Source organism: Wasmannia auropunctata, unplaced genomic scaffold (genome assembly GCF_000956235.1).
Source record: "Wasmannia auropunctata unplaced genomic scaffold, wasmannia.A_1.0 LD336055.1, whole genome shotgun sequence".
NCBI lineage: Eukaryota > Metazoa > Arthropoda > Insecta > Hymenoptera > Formicidae > Wasmannia > Wasmannia auropunctata.
In genome coordinates, this window is record NW_012026835.1 from 472082 (window position 1) to 489981 (window position 17900).

Below are 17900 nucleotides of genomic sequence, written 5' to 3' on the forward strand. Positions count from 1 at the left end.
TGTTATAATAGACAATTCAAACGTGGTTTACTTTAAAATGACGGAGAAACCAATCCTGTTCATGACAATGGAGAAAATGACGGGACATAGTAACACTACTTCCATGATGACAGGCTAACCACTCCTATCAACCCTCCAGAAAGCTAACCCGAAGTTATTGACATGCACCCTCGTAAAGATACTGCATATTCCGCGTTCTCTGCGAGCAGATAACGCCAGCACGTTTACATTATTCTGGGACTTGGAGGGGTAGCCTCTTTAAATTAACTCTCTAAGGATCTAAATTGGCTCTGGCCGATCGTAATTGGTGCATGGAGAAGTAATCGGCCGTTGAAGTTGACCTGTGCATTTTTGGGTCATCGAGGGTGAGATGAGAGCGTCGAATTATAAACAAAGTATTTTATTATCATGTCGTTAAAAAAATATCGGTAATTTGTTGTTAAAAAAAGATCAGATAAAAAAGAAAATATATCGATATTCTGTATTTTCAAGTTTTAAAAATTGTATCAATTTAGACATCAGACTGTCAGATGTTCAGTCAGATATTTCAGTCTTAATGACTATTTTTATGGATTAGTCACGCGCTTTGTCTTGAAATGAAGAAATCGGCACAATGAACTGCATTAAATCTTCTCAAAAGCCGTATCAAAGTCCCGAAGGAAGATGATCCCGTCTAGTCATGTCAGCGCGAATAATTATCGAGGAAATAGCTCCGGAGAGGAAGTACGCGTGCAACGGGAAACAGGAGCGCGCGCGCGAAGGGAGAAGGAACGATCGTCGTGGCGGCGACAATCGGTAATTTCTTCGGTCATCGATCATCGCCGCGTCCCACCGTGATTGGCCGAGAGGACGGGGTTGCGGCCGGAATACGGCGCGCCGATTGGCCCGAGACCAGGGTGAGAAAATCTCTCGCCGCGGAGTTCAATGCCTGTCGAGCGGGATGATTTATCGTAATGACGCTCTTCTCCTCGCCGGCTACGTTTTCCCGCCGATGCGATGACGCGTCCATGAAACTCGGTGCATTTCTGAGCGTCGGCGATTTTCGAAACTGCATGACAACGGCTCCGGTGGGTCGCAGAATTGTAGCACATGGACACCATGTGAATAGAATTCGCTTCCTGTGGGCTACTCAATATAATCTTTCTTTCTGCAAATCCAGCCGACTTCCTACTATTTTTCAAAAGAAAACACCAAAATTATTACTAACTGACGTATTAAGAGAACATGCAGCATTGATAATTCAGGAAACATGATGTTTAACAGATGTCCAACAGGCACCGATTCTCTCTATCGTTTCAGTCCTTTTTTTCAAAATTTTCTGTTTTCGCATGAGTATTACGTTACACAAATTTACTAAAAGATCGCCCAGAAGAAAAATCTTTTTCTAAACATTCTATTTCTATTTTAACAAACCTTGATAAAAAGAGAAAAGAATTTTAATTTTTTGTACGTTTGCTATTCGTTGTGCCACTTTTTTAATTAATAAAACGCATATCGTTTAGCGGATAATAAATAATTAAGAGAGAAAATTTACTAATTTTTACTGTGACAAGGTACAGCTGTAGAACACGTGGTCATCTCTCTCGTTTCTACAAAGTAATTATAATTCCTAACGCACCATGTAATCATCTCGGATTCGTCCAAACTCCAAAGGATGAAAATGATAGGATGAATTCTTGGGAAGCACGAGCTGAATACCGACGTCCAGCTCGACTGGTTTATCGAAATTTCAAAATAAATCTTGAATTTGCAGTTTATATAAGCGATCGAACGTGCATCGTCATGCATATGCTACGTTGGCATGTTACGGGAAGACGTAAAGACCTCCCCCGGATGTCGTTTTCCCACCTGAGATTTCGCATAATACAGCGTAGATGTATACTGTACCCGTGCTCCCCCTGTGCAGGTACTAGAAACACCCGATATACAACATTGTTTGCGAAACAATGGAGTTTGCGTCGGCACCCCACTCTTCATTCCACCTCACCGAAATCCCCCGTCGCGAACTTCGTGCCCGGCTGTCCCCCGCGAACAAGTGCACTTGGGCTTTCTTATCGCCCGGCCGATGCGCCGCAGCAAATTATGATTGCCCTAATTTCCTTTGACTCACGACTATCCGTTCTTTCCCGTGACATCGTGACTCGCCAGCACACGAAGGACAAGATAATTCTCAGAAGAACCTCTCAGCTGACGGAATGGATGAAAATTGATGTCGAAATAGAAGTCACGTTAATGTTATGTTACGCTTGCTGCTGTAAAAGCAGGTTGTAGCAAAGCTTGAAACTATTCACTAGTTACGTTTCAAGGTTAAATTGTGCGTATTAGATACGTTACAATTTTTGAATTATATTACAATTCAAAGTCTATAAAAAAATCTCATGTTTATGATGTATTTATCAATTTTAATTCAATTTTTTTAAATTACTTATTCTATTGCATGTTGATATTATTGTACTGCAAAATATAGTAAACGTTCTAAAATACTATTCAAAATTTTGAAAATTTTGGAATAATTATTCGAAAAGTCAGGATAAAAAATGAAGCACAAAAATCGGAACTCCATATGTAACCAGTCAATATGATGTCTTGTCATTGATCGAACGTTAAACAGCTCACGTTGAATAGCAGCAAGTGAAACATGAATAATAATGAACGCGGTGCTAAAGACGAACGATTGGCTATGAATATTAGATAAGAGGGAATATTGGATAAAGAAAGTTCCATGCTAATATTCGCGTAGCGGGGTGTACAAAACTTTCGAAGTGTAATACTTAGGCGTCATAAATTCATTTAAACCCCCGGTGACGTAATATTTTGCCAAGACGTTCAGAATGGAGTTAAACGTCCCGAACAAAGTTATATTATCTTCGAGGAAAGTTGCAACAAGCAAATCTGCGAGGAAAAGAATGGATAATATTTTTTCGTGCAAATAAGCGCTAGCGACAATTTTCTCAGCAAATTATAATAAATATATACGACGAAAATTAATTTAAATCAAATTAAATCTTTATAGATTACTAAATTTTTAGTTATAGGGCAAATAGAAATAGGATTTTTCGTATTAAACTAATGCATTATTATTATTAAACTTTCATGACTGTATCAAAAATCCAAAGTAGAATTAATGAAACATTACACAAAGATTTCATGCTCGTTCACATTTGACAATTCATTTCTCTTTGAAATATCTAATGAGAAATATTTAGATTCAATTCTAATCTTTTAAATGCAATAATGTAAAGCATCACTAAAGTATCCACGGTAAAAGTTTTAATATAAGAATGTAATCGGTTATATTTAATCTATTTTACCTAATCTAGAAGTATAAACAACATCAAAAAAGAATATAAAAGTGATGTCGACATTAAAATATGTTCATATCGACTATTATCGTAATCTTTTCTAGGATATAAATAAAATAGGACGAAACAATTTACTTAGCGTTCTACAAAAAAATATAGATGATGCTTTAACCGATGCAACATGACATCTCCAATGTTCTCGCATTTGTTCAGCAAAGAAATAAATCATCCATCACGATTTGTTAGAATCTTTTCTGTTAATAGAATGAAAATTGTTAATAGAATAAAATTTGTCCACACTAAATTAAGAGGCTAAGTTCGAGTGTTGATTTAACTTTTGACCGTTCGTAATTTTAATATCAAAAAATAACTATTCTGTTATTTTTTCCTATATTATTTCTTTCATTAATTTTTTTATGTTTTCATTTTTCATTTCTTGAATTTTTATTGCCAGGTTTTAATATTGTATAATTATCAGAGTTTTATGATTCTGTTATGGCTAAATAAACTAGATATGTTAAAGTTTTTAATTATGCGTATATGTAAATGCTAACAAATGTCAGTCAAAGCGCAGTTGTATGTGTCGACTGAGAATATCCAAATACAAGCCAATTAGATGTGTAGAATTCTAATACGGTGTACTTTTATGTTCTCTTTTATAGCGCATCTAACATAAAACCGTTGTAAACTAGAAATTCCTCTTGGCAAGCATGATTAGTTACGCATTAAAACTTGACATTTAAAACACCATTCAAAAGTTTTAACATGTAGCATATCATAAGAGTAACAACGATGATTATTAGATTTTATAATAATAATATCTTCTACAATATATTATCATTTTTCCCAAAATAAATATTTAAAAAAATGTATTTTTTAATTATGTCAGCTATGAATTAAATTTAGATGATGTTTATATGTTCACATTAATTGTTTCGGGCTGTGTCATGTACTATTCAAAATTATCATTTAACATTTTTTAAAATAAAATGAAAATTATCTCCTGTGCAGTTATAAATTGTTGTTCCATTTCTTATTTCTTTCCTTAGATTCAATTGAAATCTCTCGAATATCATTGGCAAATTTTCGCGAGAAACAAAGCGGATATGGACAAAGGATTTTTGTGCTCCGTTCTCGTCGGTGTTTCGCGTTCCTGAACGCCAGGACGAGGAACGAAGGCGAGGACTATAGCGGGGGCGAGAGCCGGATCAAGACGCGAGACTGAGAAGAAGAAGAAATCGAACCCGCGGTCTCGCATGGCGGATCGACGACGCATCGAAAATTAATGTGAATACCACGAAACTGGTCCCCGCGGTATTCGCCCGCGGGAACGGTATTTCTGTATTTACCAATAGTATCGATAATAATTCTTCGTTCTCCGCCCTTTTTTTTCTCTCTCGTGCGTCCGACGATAAGATCTTCCTCGTAAGAGACGCGACCCCCGGAAATTATAGGTTTTCGCGGTTTGAATTATTTCCTGCCTCGTCTCGCGAGTGAAACCTTCGCGCTCAGTAAGGAACGCAGTCACGATAGGAATGGGACAGATTGGGGCTCGTTATGCCTCTCCTCCCTCCCTCCCTCCCTTCTTCCCTCCCTCCGTCGCACAAACGTGAGGGTCATGCGAGACGCAGGTGTTGATCACGAATTAATCTGTTCGATTCCGTTCGCATATCGCATACTATGAGAAGGTTGATAACAAGCTTCAATTTATACATTAAACGCACAAAAACGAATTAAGCGATACATTTGTTACAATTTATTTTTACGGAGACTAAATATATATACACGATAGCATTATATATTTATGGCACTTCTATATCCAATTTATTATGACTGTTCTTTCATTAGAAGCACGACATTTTTGAAGACAAAATGTCACTCAATTTTATCACGCCATCAATTAAAACTACTGAATTGAAAGTTCTGAGTTGAAAGCAAACAATGTTACTGCAAAATTACATTCTTCTTATACGGATTCGCAATATCGTTTTTGCGTTAGCATTCGACTTCTAGTTCGTAATTATCTGTACAGAAGACAGCGGGCGGTCACCTACGCGGCGAATCGCGATTGAAATTCGTGGAAAACGTGTGAACGAACTTTAATTGTGCCGCGCAGCGACAAACAAAAGGAGCGAGAGTACCTCGCTCCTTCGGAGGTGGTTCCCCCTTATCCCGCGCTTACCTTCCTGAACCCTTCGCATCTCGCACGCTCTCGAATCGACCGGGGAGGGAAAGGGAAGAGTTGGGGGGGGGGGACGTTCAAGGTTAAGGCAAATCGCGCCGTGAATGACGTCAGGATGCAGTTAAACTAGTTTTAGTTTTGGTCCAGCCGCTCCGGAACCAGGCCCGGACAAAGAAGACGCTGTGGGAACCATCGTAGAGGAAGGTGGCGGGGGAGAAGAGAGGAAAGAGAGAGAGAGAGAGAGGGAGAGAAGAAGAAAGGAAACGCGGTGGAAATGCGAGATCTTTTCCAGCGGGACGCTCAGCATTGCTACGTTTCCTGTTAATCGAATTTCGGTTGTCCAATCGTTTCGACAACAACGATAACGACGAGAGAGGAAAGGAAAAAGGCCGCGGTAACCTTGAGACGTCAGCGTCCGGAGAACGCTTGATTAACTGGTTCTTTGTTGCTAACTAGACGCCGCCGTCGTAAAATGCCCGTTTGCTGAAATTACTATCGCCCGAGTGACTTTGCTCGTGATATATAAATATTAATGTCTACGAAGAGAGAGAGAGAGAGAGAGAGAGAGAAAGAAATAGATAAAAAAAAGAGGACGTGTGTTCTGATGTTTTGTCCTTTGGTTCGAAGCTTACTAAATTCTTGGTCGAAATATAAAATCGCAAATGTGAAATCTCTCATCACCATGTCACGTAAAAATTATTATAGGTGACCACCGAAGAGAGAAATTAGCATTCATTTCGTGCTTGATATCGCGATATGCAAAACTTGTTATTACACACGTTTATAACAGCTTTGATATATTCGACGTATAGGTTTAATTCTGTTTCTTGCAAATATGTCTCTTATATGAAGATAATTATTATAGTAAATGTATAATATATATATATACCTATATATATATATATATTCATGATATATTTTTAATTCATATACAAAAATATGTATTAATACACTTTTGATTAATAATCAGATGTTTTTATAAACATTATTATGATGCAAATATTAATCCTTTTTTCAATTAAATCTACATTAGTAATAGTTGTCCTTCTCTTTCTCTTCCATGGATTATAATTATTCGCATAATATAAAATTCGAAGATTTGTGAAAAATGGGGTTGTCAGAGATTTAATCGTTATCGATGGAGCATTCTGTGTAGAGCGCAGAGCAAAATTGAATTAACGCTGATTGACGTTGATACAATCGGCGCTCAGCGTGCTGCCGCGTTCCAAGTCATCTCGATTATTATTGATTTGTCGACGCGACGCACTCGCGAAAAGACCTGAAAGATGTTGAATTTTTTCAGCTACAACAAATCGGGGAGGAAAAAAAAAGAACGCGATACGACACGTGCCCGGGCAACATCGGGCCCAAGTCGTTGGCCTGTCGAGGAGCAGCGCGCGAAGAGCAGCGCGACGGGCCGCGAGTAAACCAGCAATCATACGGTGGTCCAATTACCATAAGAAGGGCTCTAATTTCACACAATGCTCCCTTTTTTTCTCCCCAGGGCGGACCACGGCTGACCGCGATCGGACGGGTTGCACGTGGCCGAGAAAGGTCGCTCGAGCCTCGATCGACTTTCACGATTTCTCAATAAGTTTCTCAATAGCTTCGAAGGGTCGAGGCCTCTCCCTCCGTTCGACCGCTACGCGTTGTCCTCCTGTGTGACAAAAATTTGATACGGACGCGCGGAGAGATGAGGCCGTTGAGGTCCTCTCGATGGCGATGATCAGCCTTTCATTAAGTGCGCGGGATCAGCGCCATGCGTGACCCTATTCGCACCTTCTGCCGTGTCCTTTAGGGAATAAAACGGCACCTTTCAGTGAGAAGCGTCCGTTCGTCGTAATCGCGACACTTCTGACAATAGCATTATATTTTATGGTAATCTTTTTTGGGTCAGGCAGCTTTAATTCGTTAACATAGGATGCGATAGAGGATAAAAAATAGGTCGATATATTGAGTTATCTAACAACAAGTAACAATACTGACAATTGCAAATGTTTTTATGATTTTCTTATTGATGATTTACGATGATTATACGAGCGACAATCTTGGATTTTTTTTTGATAATTTTAAATATTAATATTTAACGCATAATTTGATATATAAAGATTGCTCAAAATGGACATAATATGTTCATTTTTTATTATTTTTTAACACGCGATTAAAGTATCTGTCCCAAATTTAAATATTTTCATAATTCCAAGTAGTGCGCGTCAATGCACAAAACCGCTCTCGACTAAATTATGAATTGAATATGCGGAGAAACTGCACCTGATTACCCCGTCAGTCTTCTCAGAGAGCGTTCGCTGACGAGAAAAATGTCCGGTGTCGGGCGAGGAATAAACACGAGCTTAAAAGCGAGAGAGGTACATAATAGCGACGCGCGTAAAAGCATTTAGCTCGCGCTATGAACGGAGCGAGAGGGGAAAAAACGGAGAGAGGCGAGAAAAGGAGGACAGAGGTTAGCGAGGGTCGCGTCGCGGGAAAGGGAGGGGTTAGAGCCGGCAAGGTGGCGGACGCATTTAACGCGGTGGGGTAGGGTGGACGATTAAAATTTCAATTCGTTTTCCGCGCGAACTGACTCAGCCTTTCTATCCCGTCCTTCTTCAACGCCGCCCGCGTTCTTCTCTCATCCCGCGAACACTCAGGGCCCCGCGCCGCCAAATGACAGCCCCGACGTCGCGGAGGAGAACCACTTTGTTATAATTTCCTTTAATGATGCCCCCGGTGGTCGAGCCTCATCCCCCTTTGCCGAGCTCGCGGAATATTTTTTATTACTCTCCACGATCTCCGGCGGTTCGCGACCAGACGGGCCTCCGTGTTCTTTCGCGAGATTGGGGGCCACGGAAATGCAGCTCACGAAGTCTTCTGTCATGCGTTGAAAAAATTTGCGAAAAAGATTCTTTTCGCTAGACGTTTTATTCTTTTTTCTGTTGTTATCGCAATAACGAAGATCGCGTTAAATCGTAAAAAAAATTTATGCAGACAGTCGACGAAAATTGATTATAACTGTACTTTGTTATAGATCAATTAATAATTCGTTTGCAATTATAAATTTTCTTCTTTGCAAAAACTCCAAAAGGCGAAATTAATAATATTTTTACATGATAAGAATTATATTATAATGTTATTAAATTTTAATTAGTAATTTAGAAATTATATAACTTTAGAGACTATCTGCAGCTCTAAGAATATTTCATATTATTGCTCCAATTTTTTTATTTTTTGTTTTTCTAGAACATTTTAAAAAATAAGCTCGAAATTTTAGAAAAAATAAATCTATGATTGTTGAAGCTTCTCAGAATCCTCGACTCTTCCATTAAAATAAAATTCTTTTAAACGTCTCGTCTTCGTCGATACATCACGTATTTGTAGATTTACGAGCGATGTTTTTCACATGCAAGTAAAATACTTAGAAAAGGAAACAATTTTATCATGCGACAAAAAAGAGACAAAGAAAAAGAAAAAGAAACTTCGGAAGAAAGAACAAAGGAGAAGGATAAAAGTGCACGTCGCACGTGTTACCAGGAGTCCCGCACCGTAGGAGTCGTAGGACTTCGTAACACGAAGGACTGTGGAGGTTCGGGGTGGGGTGGAACTTCCTTAATAAAATGGGGACGCAAACGCCACGCCAGCGAATATCTAGCTGATAGTGGTTCGGTCAGCTCAGCGTCCACTTCGAAAATGCCGAGTGGAGGCTAAGGGGTGGCGCAGGCGGGGAACTGCCAAATCGGAATCCGTAGAAGGGTGGCTGCTGCTTAGGCTGATTCAATCTACCGCGCTGGCTCTTTCGACGTATCTTAACGTACCGTTCGAATAAAAATCGTAAAAAAATACAAATGATAATTTGAAAATAATCATCTCTTAATATTCTCTTAATTAGAACGGGGTTATTAAAGAAAGAAATATTTATTTAGAGTAAAGGAAAAAATTCTTGCACTTTTGATTACGGGATCTTTGATTAACTTGATATTATGTTTCTTAATGGAAACATTTAATAAATATTGCAAAAATATTAATGAATTTTTCTGCAATACATTTAATTGTAGAACATTAAATTTTTTAAATCTTTCTTGAATTTATCAATAGTAAATAAAGCACATAATTACTGTGGTATTAACGCATATAATTATGGTTACAATTAAAATATATTCCCCATTAATTATTCCTGTACATATTAATGCAACGTATCACACACTATCACAGAAAAATAGTGAGAAAAATCTTAGTCAGTTGTGTCTTGCGAAATTCTCGATCCCAGCTGACCGTAAGTATACGGCGTACATTTAAAGCGAAAAGGTTAATCGTGCCGCGCTACCTGATCTTAATACCTGATCGTTTAAAGATACCAGTCAGGTGACACTCATTCGTCTTGACATCACGTACCCTGCATCGCCCACACATGCGGCAAGGTTCTCTCCCTTTGCATCAGGTGGTCGTCGTGCAATGCAATAAACATATTCATAGATGGAGTAAAGGGTTAGGCGTGCGCGGTGGTGGATACGACCGGGTGGGACAGAAACGGAGGGTGAGAAGCAGGGATAGAAGAACTTGTCGCATTCCGTAGACAAAGTGCACGAGTCGAGGAGAGCCGCGCGTTCGCGCGTGAAAAAAAGATATCATAAAAAAATGCAAGGTTACCCACATTTTTTTTTATTCAACCAAACCGCTTTGCAAAGACGCGAGATGGAGGAAGAGAGCGCGGAAAGGGAGAAGAAAGATGGGGGCGAGAGGGGCGGATATGAGGGCGGAGGACGAGAAAAAGAGTTTAGTTATCGTCGGTTAATACCCTCGCACTTTTTACACAGGCATTCTACGAAAGGGCTCGTTGCTCGGATTAATAAAAAGTTCAGGCAAACTGTCCAGATTTACGTTTATCACTCGATGGAATTAGGTAATCTTCGAGTCGTTCGAAGGGATTTTTTGTCGGAGAAACGTGAATTCATGAATCAGCTCGCGCGATGATCTTTAATATGTTAAAGTACTACTACATTTTTCTTTGCATAATTTTCTTTATACGTGAAAGTATTCTTAAAGCAAAATAACGAACGTCAATTAAAAATTTTATGTAGAATTCTTGATATTGACTGATAATAAATTAACAAATTTGAAAGTTCATTAAAATTCAAATTTAAGTAATGAATGCAATTAATTTCTAATTTAATTTTTATGAAAGATATTTATTTTACGCATGTTAAGAAAAGATTAAAATATTGAAAATGATTTTACAGAAAATGTTAGATGCTTACAAGAAATATACGAAATACGTTGCTCCAAAAATTGGCGCGTGTCTGATCCAAAAGATCCGTATCGGGAATCTCGAAAGAATCTCGCTGTATAAAGTTGGTGAATAAGGACGAGACGCCGGCCGGTACGCGGGCGTGCAGACGAGCAAGGATTCTCGTGCCATGCGCACGTCTGTCCGTCGTGTTCTCTCTCCGAAGACGCGTCGTCGTAGAAGAGGGAGGAAGGACGTGACGGCGGGCATCGTAATTGAAAGAGGACACATCCAAGCCTGAAGAAGATGGAACTAACAGAGAGAGACAAAACGCGCAGCATCTCCTGCAGGATTCGTCGCTTGTCGAGCGAGGAGAACGAGTAAAACCAGAGGAAGAGAACGGCCAAACACTCGTTGGAAGGAACGAAGAGGGAGGACGAAAGCCAGGAGGGGTAAGGAGCTCTCAAATTTGGTTGGCTGTCGCTTTCCACCGTTTTGTCGTGCGTGCCTATCCCTCTTCAGGCGAGAATCGGAGAAGATCGACTGTAGTCGAAGGTAGTGGGGTTGGTACACTGAGGAGGGACAGGAGTAAGCAAAAGAGAAGAAGAGAGAAGAGAGAGACAGGCTGGTGTTTCGGCCAAGTATTTGGACGAGACAGAAGGGAGAAGTTTAAGCGAGAGGAAGAAGGAGAGTTAGTGAAAGAGAGAGAGAGAGAGAGAGAGAGAGGAGAGAGAGAGAGAGAGAGAGAGAGAGAGGGGCAAGAGTTCTTCCAACGGAGGAAGCGTGACGAACGATGGAACCTTCGTGAGAGAAAGAGAAAATTTTAACGTTAGACGAAGAAAGACACTATTCGCCGATGTGTTGAACGAGCAAAGAGAAAGACGTTCGAGAGAACGACGGAGAGAGATGACTGTAGAGAACGAGAGGAAATGCGTTCAAGCCCGAGAGAGAAAGGCAGAATTCGAAGAGTCGGCAAGTGACGACGAAGAGGGGGTGGCGAGTATTGGCGAAGGAAGCAGTGTGGGGCGGAACATGGCGAGGGAGGGATGAGGGGAGGAGAATGGTGCCTTGGCGCGAAGCCGAGGTCTCGAAACTACAGAGTAGTGGCGGCGTTCATACGATACGGTTCTACGATAGTAGTGGGCAAGTGTAAATCCGAAGAGAGAGAGAGAAAGAGAGGGAAGAGAGAGAGAGAGAGAGAGTGAGAGGGAGGGGTAGGCTGAACGGAGGGGTGAACGCAAGGCTGAGGTGGTTGCGTCTCATTGTGTTCGCGGCTTCAGTTCTGTCGTTTTCGCAGTACCGGAATACGTGACATCAAGTGATCACTTTTGAGACGCCCACGATCAATTGTGAATAGAGACTCCTTGAGTCAGCTACACGAGAAATAGACATCGCAATCGCAATAAACAAAGTGCAAAGTGAACCGTGTTTGTTACAATTTTCAAGATAAATTTCATCGGAAGATTCGAAAGGCGCAATTTCCTCTGGGAATTCGAATTCTTCTTTCGGGATCGTGCGACCGTCTCGTCGAACGGGGGTGACCTTGCTTCGAAACGAGGAATGCAGATACGACAGCCGCTGGCGTGCCGGTCAACATGTAAATCATGAGCGATACGCGCGTTCGGTTTTATTTTGTTTTGTTTGTTCCGGAGCCGATCGACATCGTTTGAATCTCGTTATTGAAAGCAGTGTCCCCGGCACCAAGGTGGGAGTTAGCAAGTGGTACCGTCCCGCTGTCGTCGTCGTCGTCGTCGACACGTCGTTCAGCCGAGGCTGATGATGCCGCACGCGGTGATCGCGATTTATCGAGCGACATTGAGTTGGATATTCGCGTTTAGAGTCAGTGCGGTCATATGATAAATGTAGAACACGCTGTATCCCCGGTTTCTTTTTGTTTTCTCCTTCTCTCTTTTTAGTTTGACCCTCTCCCTCACCTATTCCTACCCGTCGCTACTGGCTCAGCTGTCGGCTAAATCACGAGGCGTGTTGTTTCGTTCCCGCCGAGACTGAATCTATATATGTAACTCGCACGATGCCGTTTCGCGCTATCATCGTCGTCGTCGTGCCCATATAATATCTCGTATAATTTTACCGTATCACGAGATGCAATTCAGGAGGTGGCAAAGTGAAACAATCAAAGACAAAAAGAAAGGGAAAAGAGAATTGCTTTGCTTACGTGCGCGCGTACGAGTGCATAGATACTCATGTATTTGCATATTTCGTCCGGTTTTATTCTGCTCGCGTTGTGCGCAAGCTACTGTTTAATCGTGCATCACGTGTGTATTATAAGTAAACGACGATTGGAGCGCTTGACTTGACGGCCGAGACGGAGGGAGAGGACAATATGAGTGAGATGACGAGTGCCGTTGAGACGCAGCAACAACAGCAACAGTACGTAGGTGGTAGCTCGAATGCGGAGCATCATTGCAAGGATTGCGGACTTACCTTCGAGAGCGAAAAGAGCTTGGAGGTGCATCTACGCTACCATCAGGAAAATTTGTTAAATCAGTGGGCTAATAAGGCACAGCAAGAAGAGAGCAATAATAATCATAGCAAGACTGGTAATCATAATAGTCACGTGAGCATCAACCGGGACAACGTACCGGTGGATTCGAGTGAACCATCATCGATGTCGCCCTCTCGAGATCCAACATCTACACAACAAACACAACATCAGCAGCAGCAACAATCACAACAACAACCTCAGCAACAGCCTTTACATACAATCGTATGCTCGACATACGATCATTTTCGAACTCCAATGTTTAGCGAAAGCGGCTACTTCATGCAGAACGATCAGACTTACGTTTTGCCCCATCACTTTTCACCATCACAGGAAGACCAGAATAACGGTGGTCGCGACGCTGGTTTTCGCTATCATCCATATCAACATCAGCAATTGTATCCCTCAGATCATACGACTTCTAACTCTACCAGTCCGCAAAGTCCGCCTTTTCAATGCGAGAAATGCGGCGCTATTTATGAGGACGCAAATCAATTAGGCGAGCACGTGAGGACGAATCATTTGGACTCGCCTACCGCGTATCCACCGGCGCCTCAGTATCAACAACTGGGCAATAGTCCTCAGCAGCAGAGCCAGCAATTACATTCGTCACCGCCTCTCTCGAATCAACCGCAACAAACCGGCTACGATTACAACGGTGGACAGCCGATCAAGTCCGAGATGAAGCAGGAACAGCCCGAGGAACAAGCTGAGATCCTTGATTTGGATTCTCACAAGGTGCAAACTCACAGGGGTTTCGATGAGGTGATAAGGTTGCAGCAGCAGCAGCACCAGCAGCAAGGACTTCAAATGCAGATACATCATCAACAGGTGATGCAGCAGCAGCAATCGCAGAGAATAGAATCGCTTCCGGTGAGTCCTATGTTGAGTTGGCAAACTGTTCAGACTCATGATTATCCTGGACACCCGTCAATGGGTTCCATAAACAATGTTCCACCTATCACTGATCAGGATCAATACATGCGCGGTCAACACATGCCTGTGGAGCACGGACATCAGGGTTCGTCGATAATCACGAGTACGCAACCGATGTCGGGTCATCAGATGTCACCTGGATTCGTGCAGCAAGCATCAAAACCGCCGCCGTTAGCGAATCAATCCTGGAAAAGTAATGAACCGCGCCGTCCAAAGACATACAATTGCACTGCGTGCAACAAGTGGTTTACAAGTTCAGGACATCTAAAGAGGCATTATAATACTACTTTGCACAAGAACGCTGTCAAGAATGGAAAGGATCCTGATCCAGCAAATCTACCAATCAACGCTCATCATCATCCCACTAGAGATAATAGCACTAGTCATTCGACGAGTGGCAGAGGCAGCGGCGCTCCCGCCCGATCTCCACCAGAGTTATCATCTTCGCGGAGTCCCCCAAACTTGATGGCAGGTCCCTCGGGCGAGGCGACGGGGGGCCTGCTTCACACGCCCACCACGCTCTGCAACAATTCCAGCAGCAGCAACAGCAACAGCAAATCTTTACCGGTTCTAGTGCAGCAGCAGCAGCAGCAGCAGCAGCAGCCGCCGCCGCCGCCGCAGCAACTGGTCCCTCTGGGAATAATCAATTCCCCGGTGTCATCGCCGCTGGCGGGGCACCATCAGCAACAAATGGGTACTGCGCCTCACCAACTGGGCCTCCAGCAACAGCAGCAACAGCTTCATCTACCAACGGATTCGTCGGGCCAGCTGGTGCATCATTCCACGACTTCGCCCATGCCCCCGCCGGCGGCATCGCACATGAATTGCCCTTCGCCAATGGGTTCATCATCCCACCCGGTTCATCACATGAACTCGCCGCCCGGCTCGGCCCATCCGGCAATGACTTCCCCCACAGCGATGGGGGGTACTACGATGCCTCATCAGCCGTACCCAAACGCCTTGCCCCCCCACGTTACAATTACTACCAGCATCCCGGCGGTCCCACTGGAATCTACCCAAGCACCTACCATGCAACTAGTTACTATTGGTAATGAGCAAAATGAGCGATCACAACATCGCTTGTTGCCCGGTTTTAGAACCATCCACCCGAACCATGCATTCACGGAATACGGGTTCGTAGTAGATCAAAATCAGACCGTTAACGTGGGGGGGCTAACTGTTGAGGAGATTGGTCCTCAAGAGTCCTTTGAATCTTCATCGACTTATGATCCATATTCGCCAACGCGGTACAAGTCGTTGAATCTAGATATGACGACGACGTTGCAAACGAATGCAGGCGGTATGATACAAGAACAAAATGTAGAAGTAATGACGCTCTGCTATGAATTAAATCAAAAAATTGATATAGAGACCAACAACAATCATTTATTGCACTTAGGACAGGAGAAGGAGGATTTGGACCCAAACATCGGCTTGCAGCGTAAAAAAGGACGTAAAAGTAAAAACAATACGAAGCAGTGTCAGATTACTAGCAGCAGTGCTTATATCTCGGAAAACGGCGTCTACCATTGCCTCAATTGCGATAAAACTTTTAACAAATCTTGCTACTTGACACAACATAATAAGAGCTTTCACTCGGGCGATAAACCGTTTAAATGCGCCCAGTGCGGCAAACGATTTTCAAGCGAGGAAAGGCATAAGAAACATACGGAAATGCACGATGTTGCGAGAAAACATCAATGTACAACCTGTCCAAAGCTATTCGCTCACAAAACTGATCTTAAGCGGCATCTTTGCGTCCACACTGGTAGACGACCATTTAAATGTGACACTTGCGGCAAAGGATTCATTAGACACGACCACATGAAGAAGCATCAGGATACGCATACTAGAAGATCGCGAATAAACAACCAACGGCAGGCTCAGCGATTCAAAGTGAATGCCCGAGTCAACGGTCAACGGTCCAATCTTCAACGATTCAACATTCAACGGTTTCCATTCAACGTCAACATAAAATTATAAAGACATGTCCATGTTCGATGCGACTATCCGACGCGCGACCTCGAGATCGTCCTAAGAGGTAAGATTATCTGCCGACTAACGGACATTATCTCTCTTTGTCTATAAAAATTTCGCAATTTTCATTTTTTCTTTCATTTTTTAATTGCAGATTCAAAACTCGGCGTGTATACTAATCGCTAAATTATTAACGATTAATTTCGCACTTACTGTAGTTTACGATAAGCTAGTATAATCTCAGTAAAATAGATAAGATTCGATACATTGATTTTTCGGGAATGGCTTTCCCTCATATATATATGTTTCCCGCGAGAACAACACTTTTCTATCTCACTAATAGTTCCGATACATAGCGATATAAATAGTTCAATATCTATTCGAAAAGCTCAACGTTTTCAAGCTAAAATAATTTGACAGAAAGATTGAATGGAAGTCATTAACATTTCTTAGACGCGCCGTATAAAAAACGAATTGATATGTATAACACGTTTATGATAGGAATATAGTAAAATCGTTGCGATATCCGGAGCCGACCCTGAAATGACATGACATCTTTTTTTATTATTCTTGTCGCATTGTCAATTGATTCAGTAGATTGCGATCTTAATTCGATGATCTGACGACGATCTTGAAAGAGTAAATATTGTCTTTTTAAACTAGTTATAAATGATCGGGAAATTAAAATATATTGTTTTCTCGATGCGATATTAAGCATACAAATTGTACAAAGTATCATAAGATATGTGTATATATATAAATATATATCATTATTATATTATATTAATTGATAATAGCATAAACATAAAGATTTTTTAATATGAAATTACAATAGGAAGACCAATAAGCATTAAAGCGTTCTTATTTGGCATTATACTTTTAGCACTTGTTTGATTATTTTTATACTTTTTTATGCTTTTGGTATTAAAGTTACTATTAATAATTATGCATTTACGTTCTTTTTTGTATTCTATTAGCATAAGTTTTTTACGCTTATTATAATTTCCTTTTAATATTCGTATTGTACATAATTTCAATATCATTATGCATATGTTTCTCTTTCTGTAAAATATGATATGTATATATTTATATATATATACATATACACATTTTAGAATGCATGCAACCATCCATGTTATGGATAGAAATAATAATTTTTTTAGATAATATTAATGATTATAACTACGTTATAACCATCAATATTATAATACGTATTTGTTAAAACATACTATTCATATTAATACAAACCGTAAAGAATAAATTTGATATAAAATCACAATATCAGCAATAAAAGAACCTGCATTTGATTGATAGAAAACTAACATAAAATTTACATAAAAACATATGCCGAAGAAGCAGAAATTTACACCTGCTTTTTAATATTTTAAATTCCGTAATTAAATATATAAATGATATTCTTATTGTAAAATATTGTAAATATTATATGAATTTTCTTTTTTGTTGCGTGCTCGGAAAGAATTTTGCTAAGGTCTAAAAATTTTGCTGAATACAAATCTGAAAATAATTTTGTTGCATCAAAATCATTTTGTTGGAAACTCAAAAATGATGAGCATTTCTGTAAAACATTTCGATATTCTAGCAACCAGTTTGAATTTCTAACAAAATTATTTTGATGGTCTGACATAATTATTTTCAGATCTGTGTTCAGCAAAATTTTTAGGCCTTCTAGCAAAATTGTTCTTTCCTTTTATTTATCAATAAAAATAGAAAATTTTGTATAAGTATATGCAAATTTTTATTTAATATAAAAATTTCTTTGTT

General features: G+C 40.7%; 1 protein-coding gene across 1 annotated transcript; it reads left to right on the forward strand.

The window, feature by feature from the left end:
* Positions 1 to 11434: 11434 nt before the first annotated feature.
* LOC105450776 lies at positions 11435 to 17681 on the forward strand. Its single transcript, XM_011690776.1, is given in 4 exon segments — positions 11435 to 14702; positions 14705 to 14781; positions 14783 to 16182; positions 16273 to 17681. Coding segments are annotated over 3 exon segments (3075 nt in total). The 5' UTR covers positions 11435 to 13046; the 3' UTR covers positions 16125 to 16182; positions 16273 to 17681.
* The last annotated feature ends 219 nt before the right edge of the window (positions 17682 to 17900 follow it).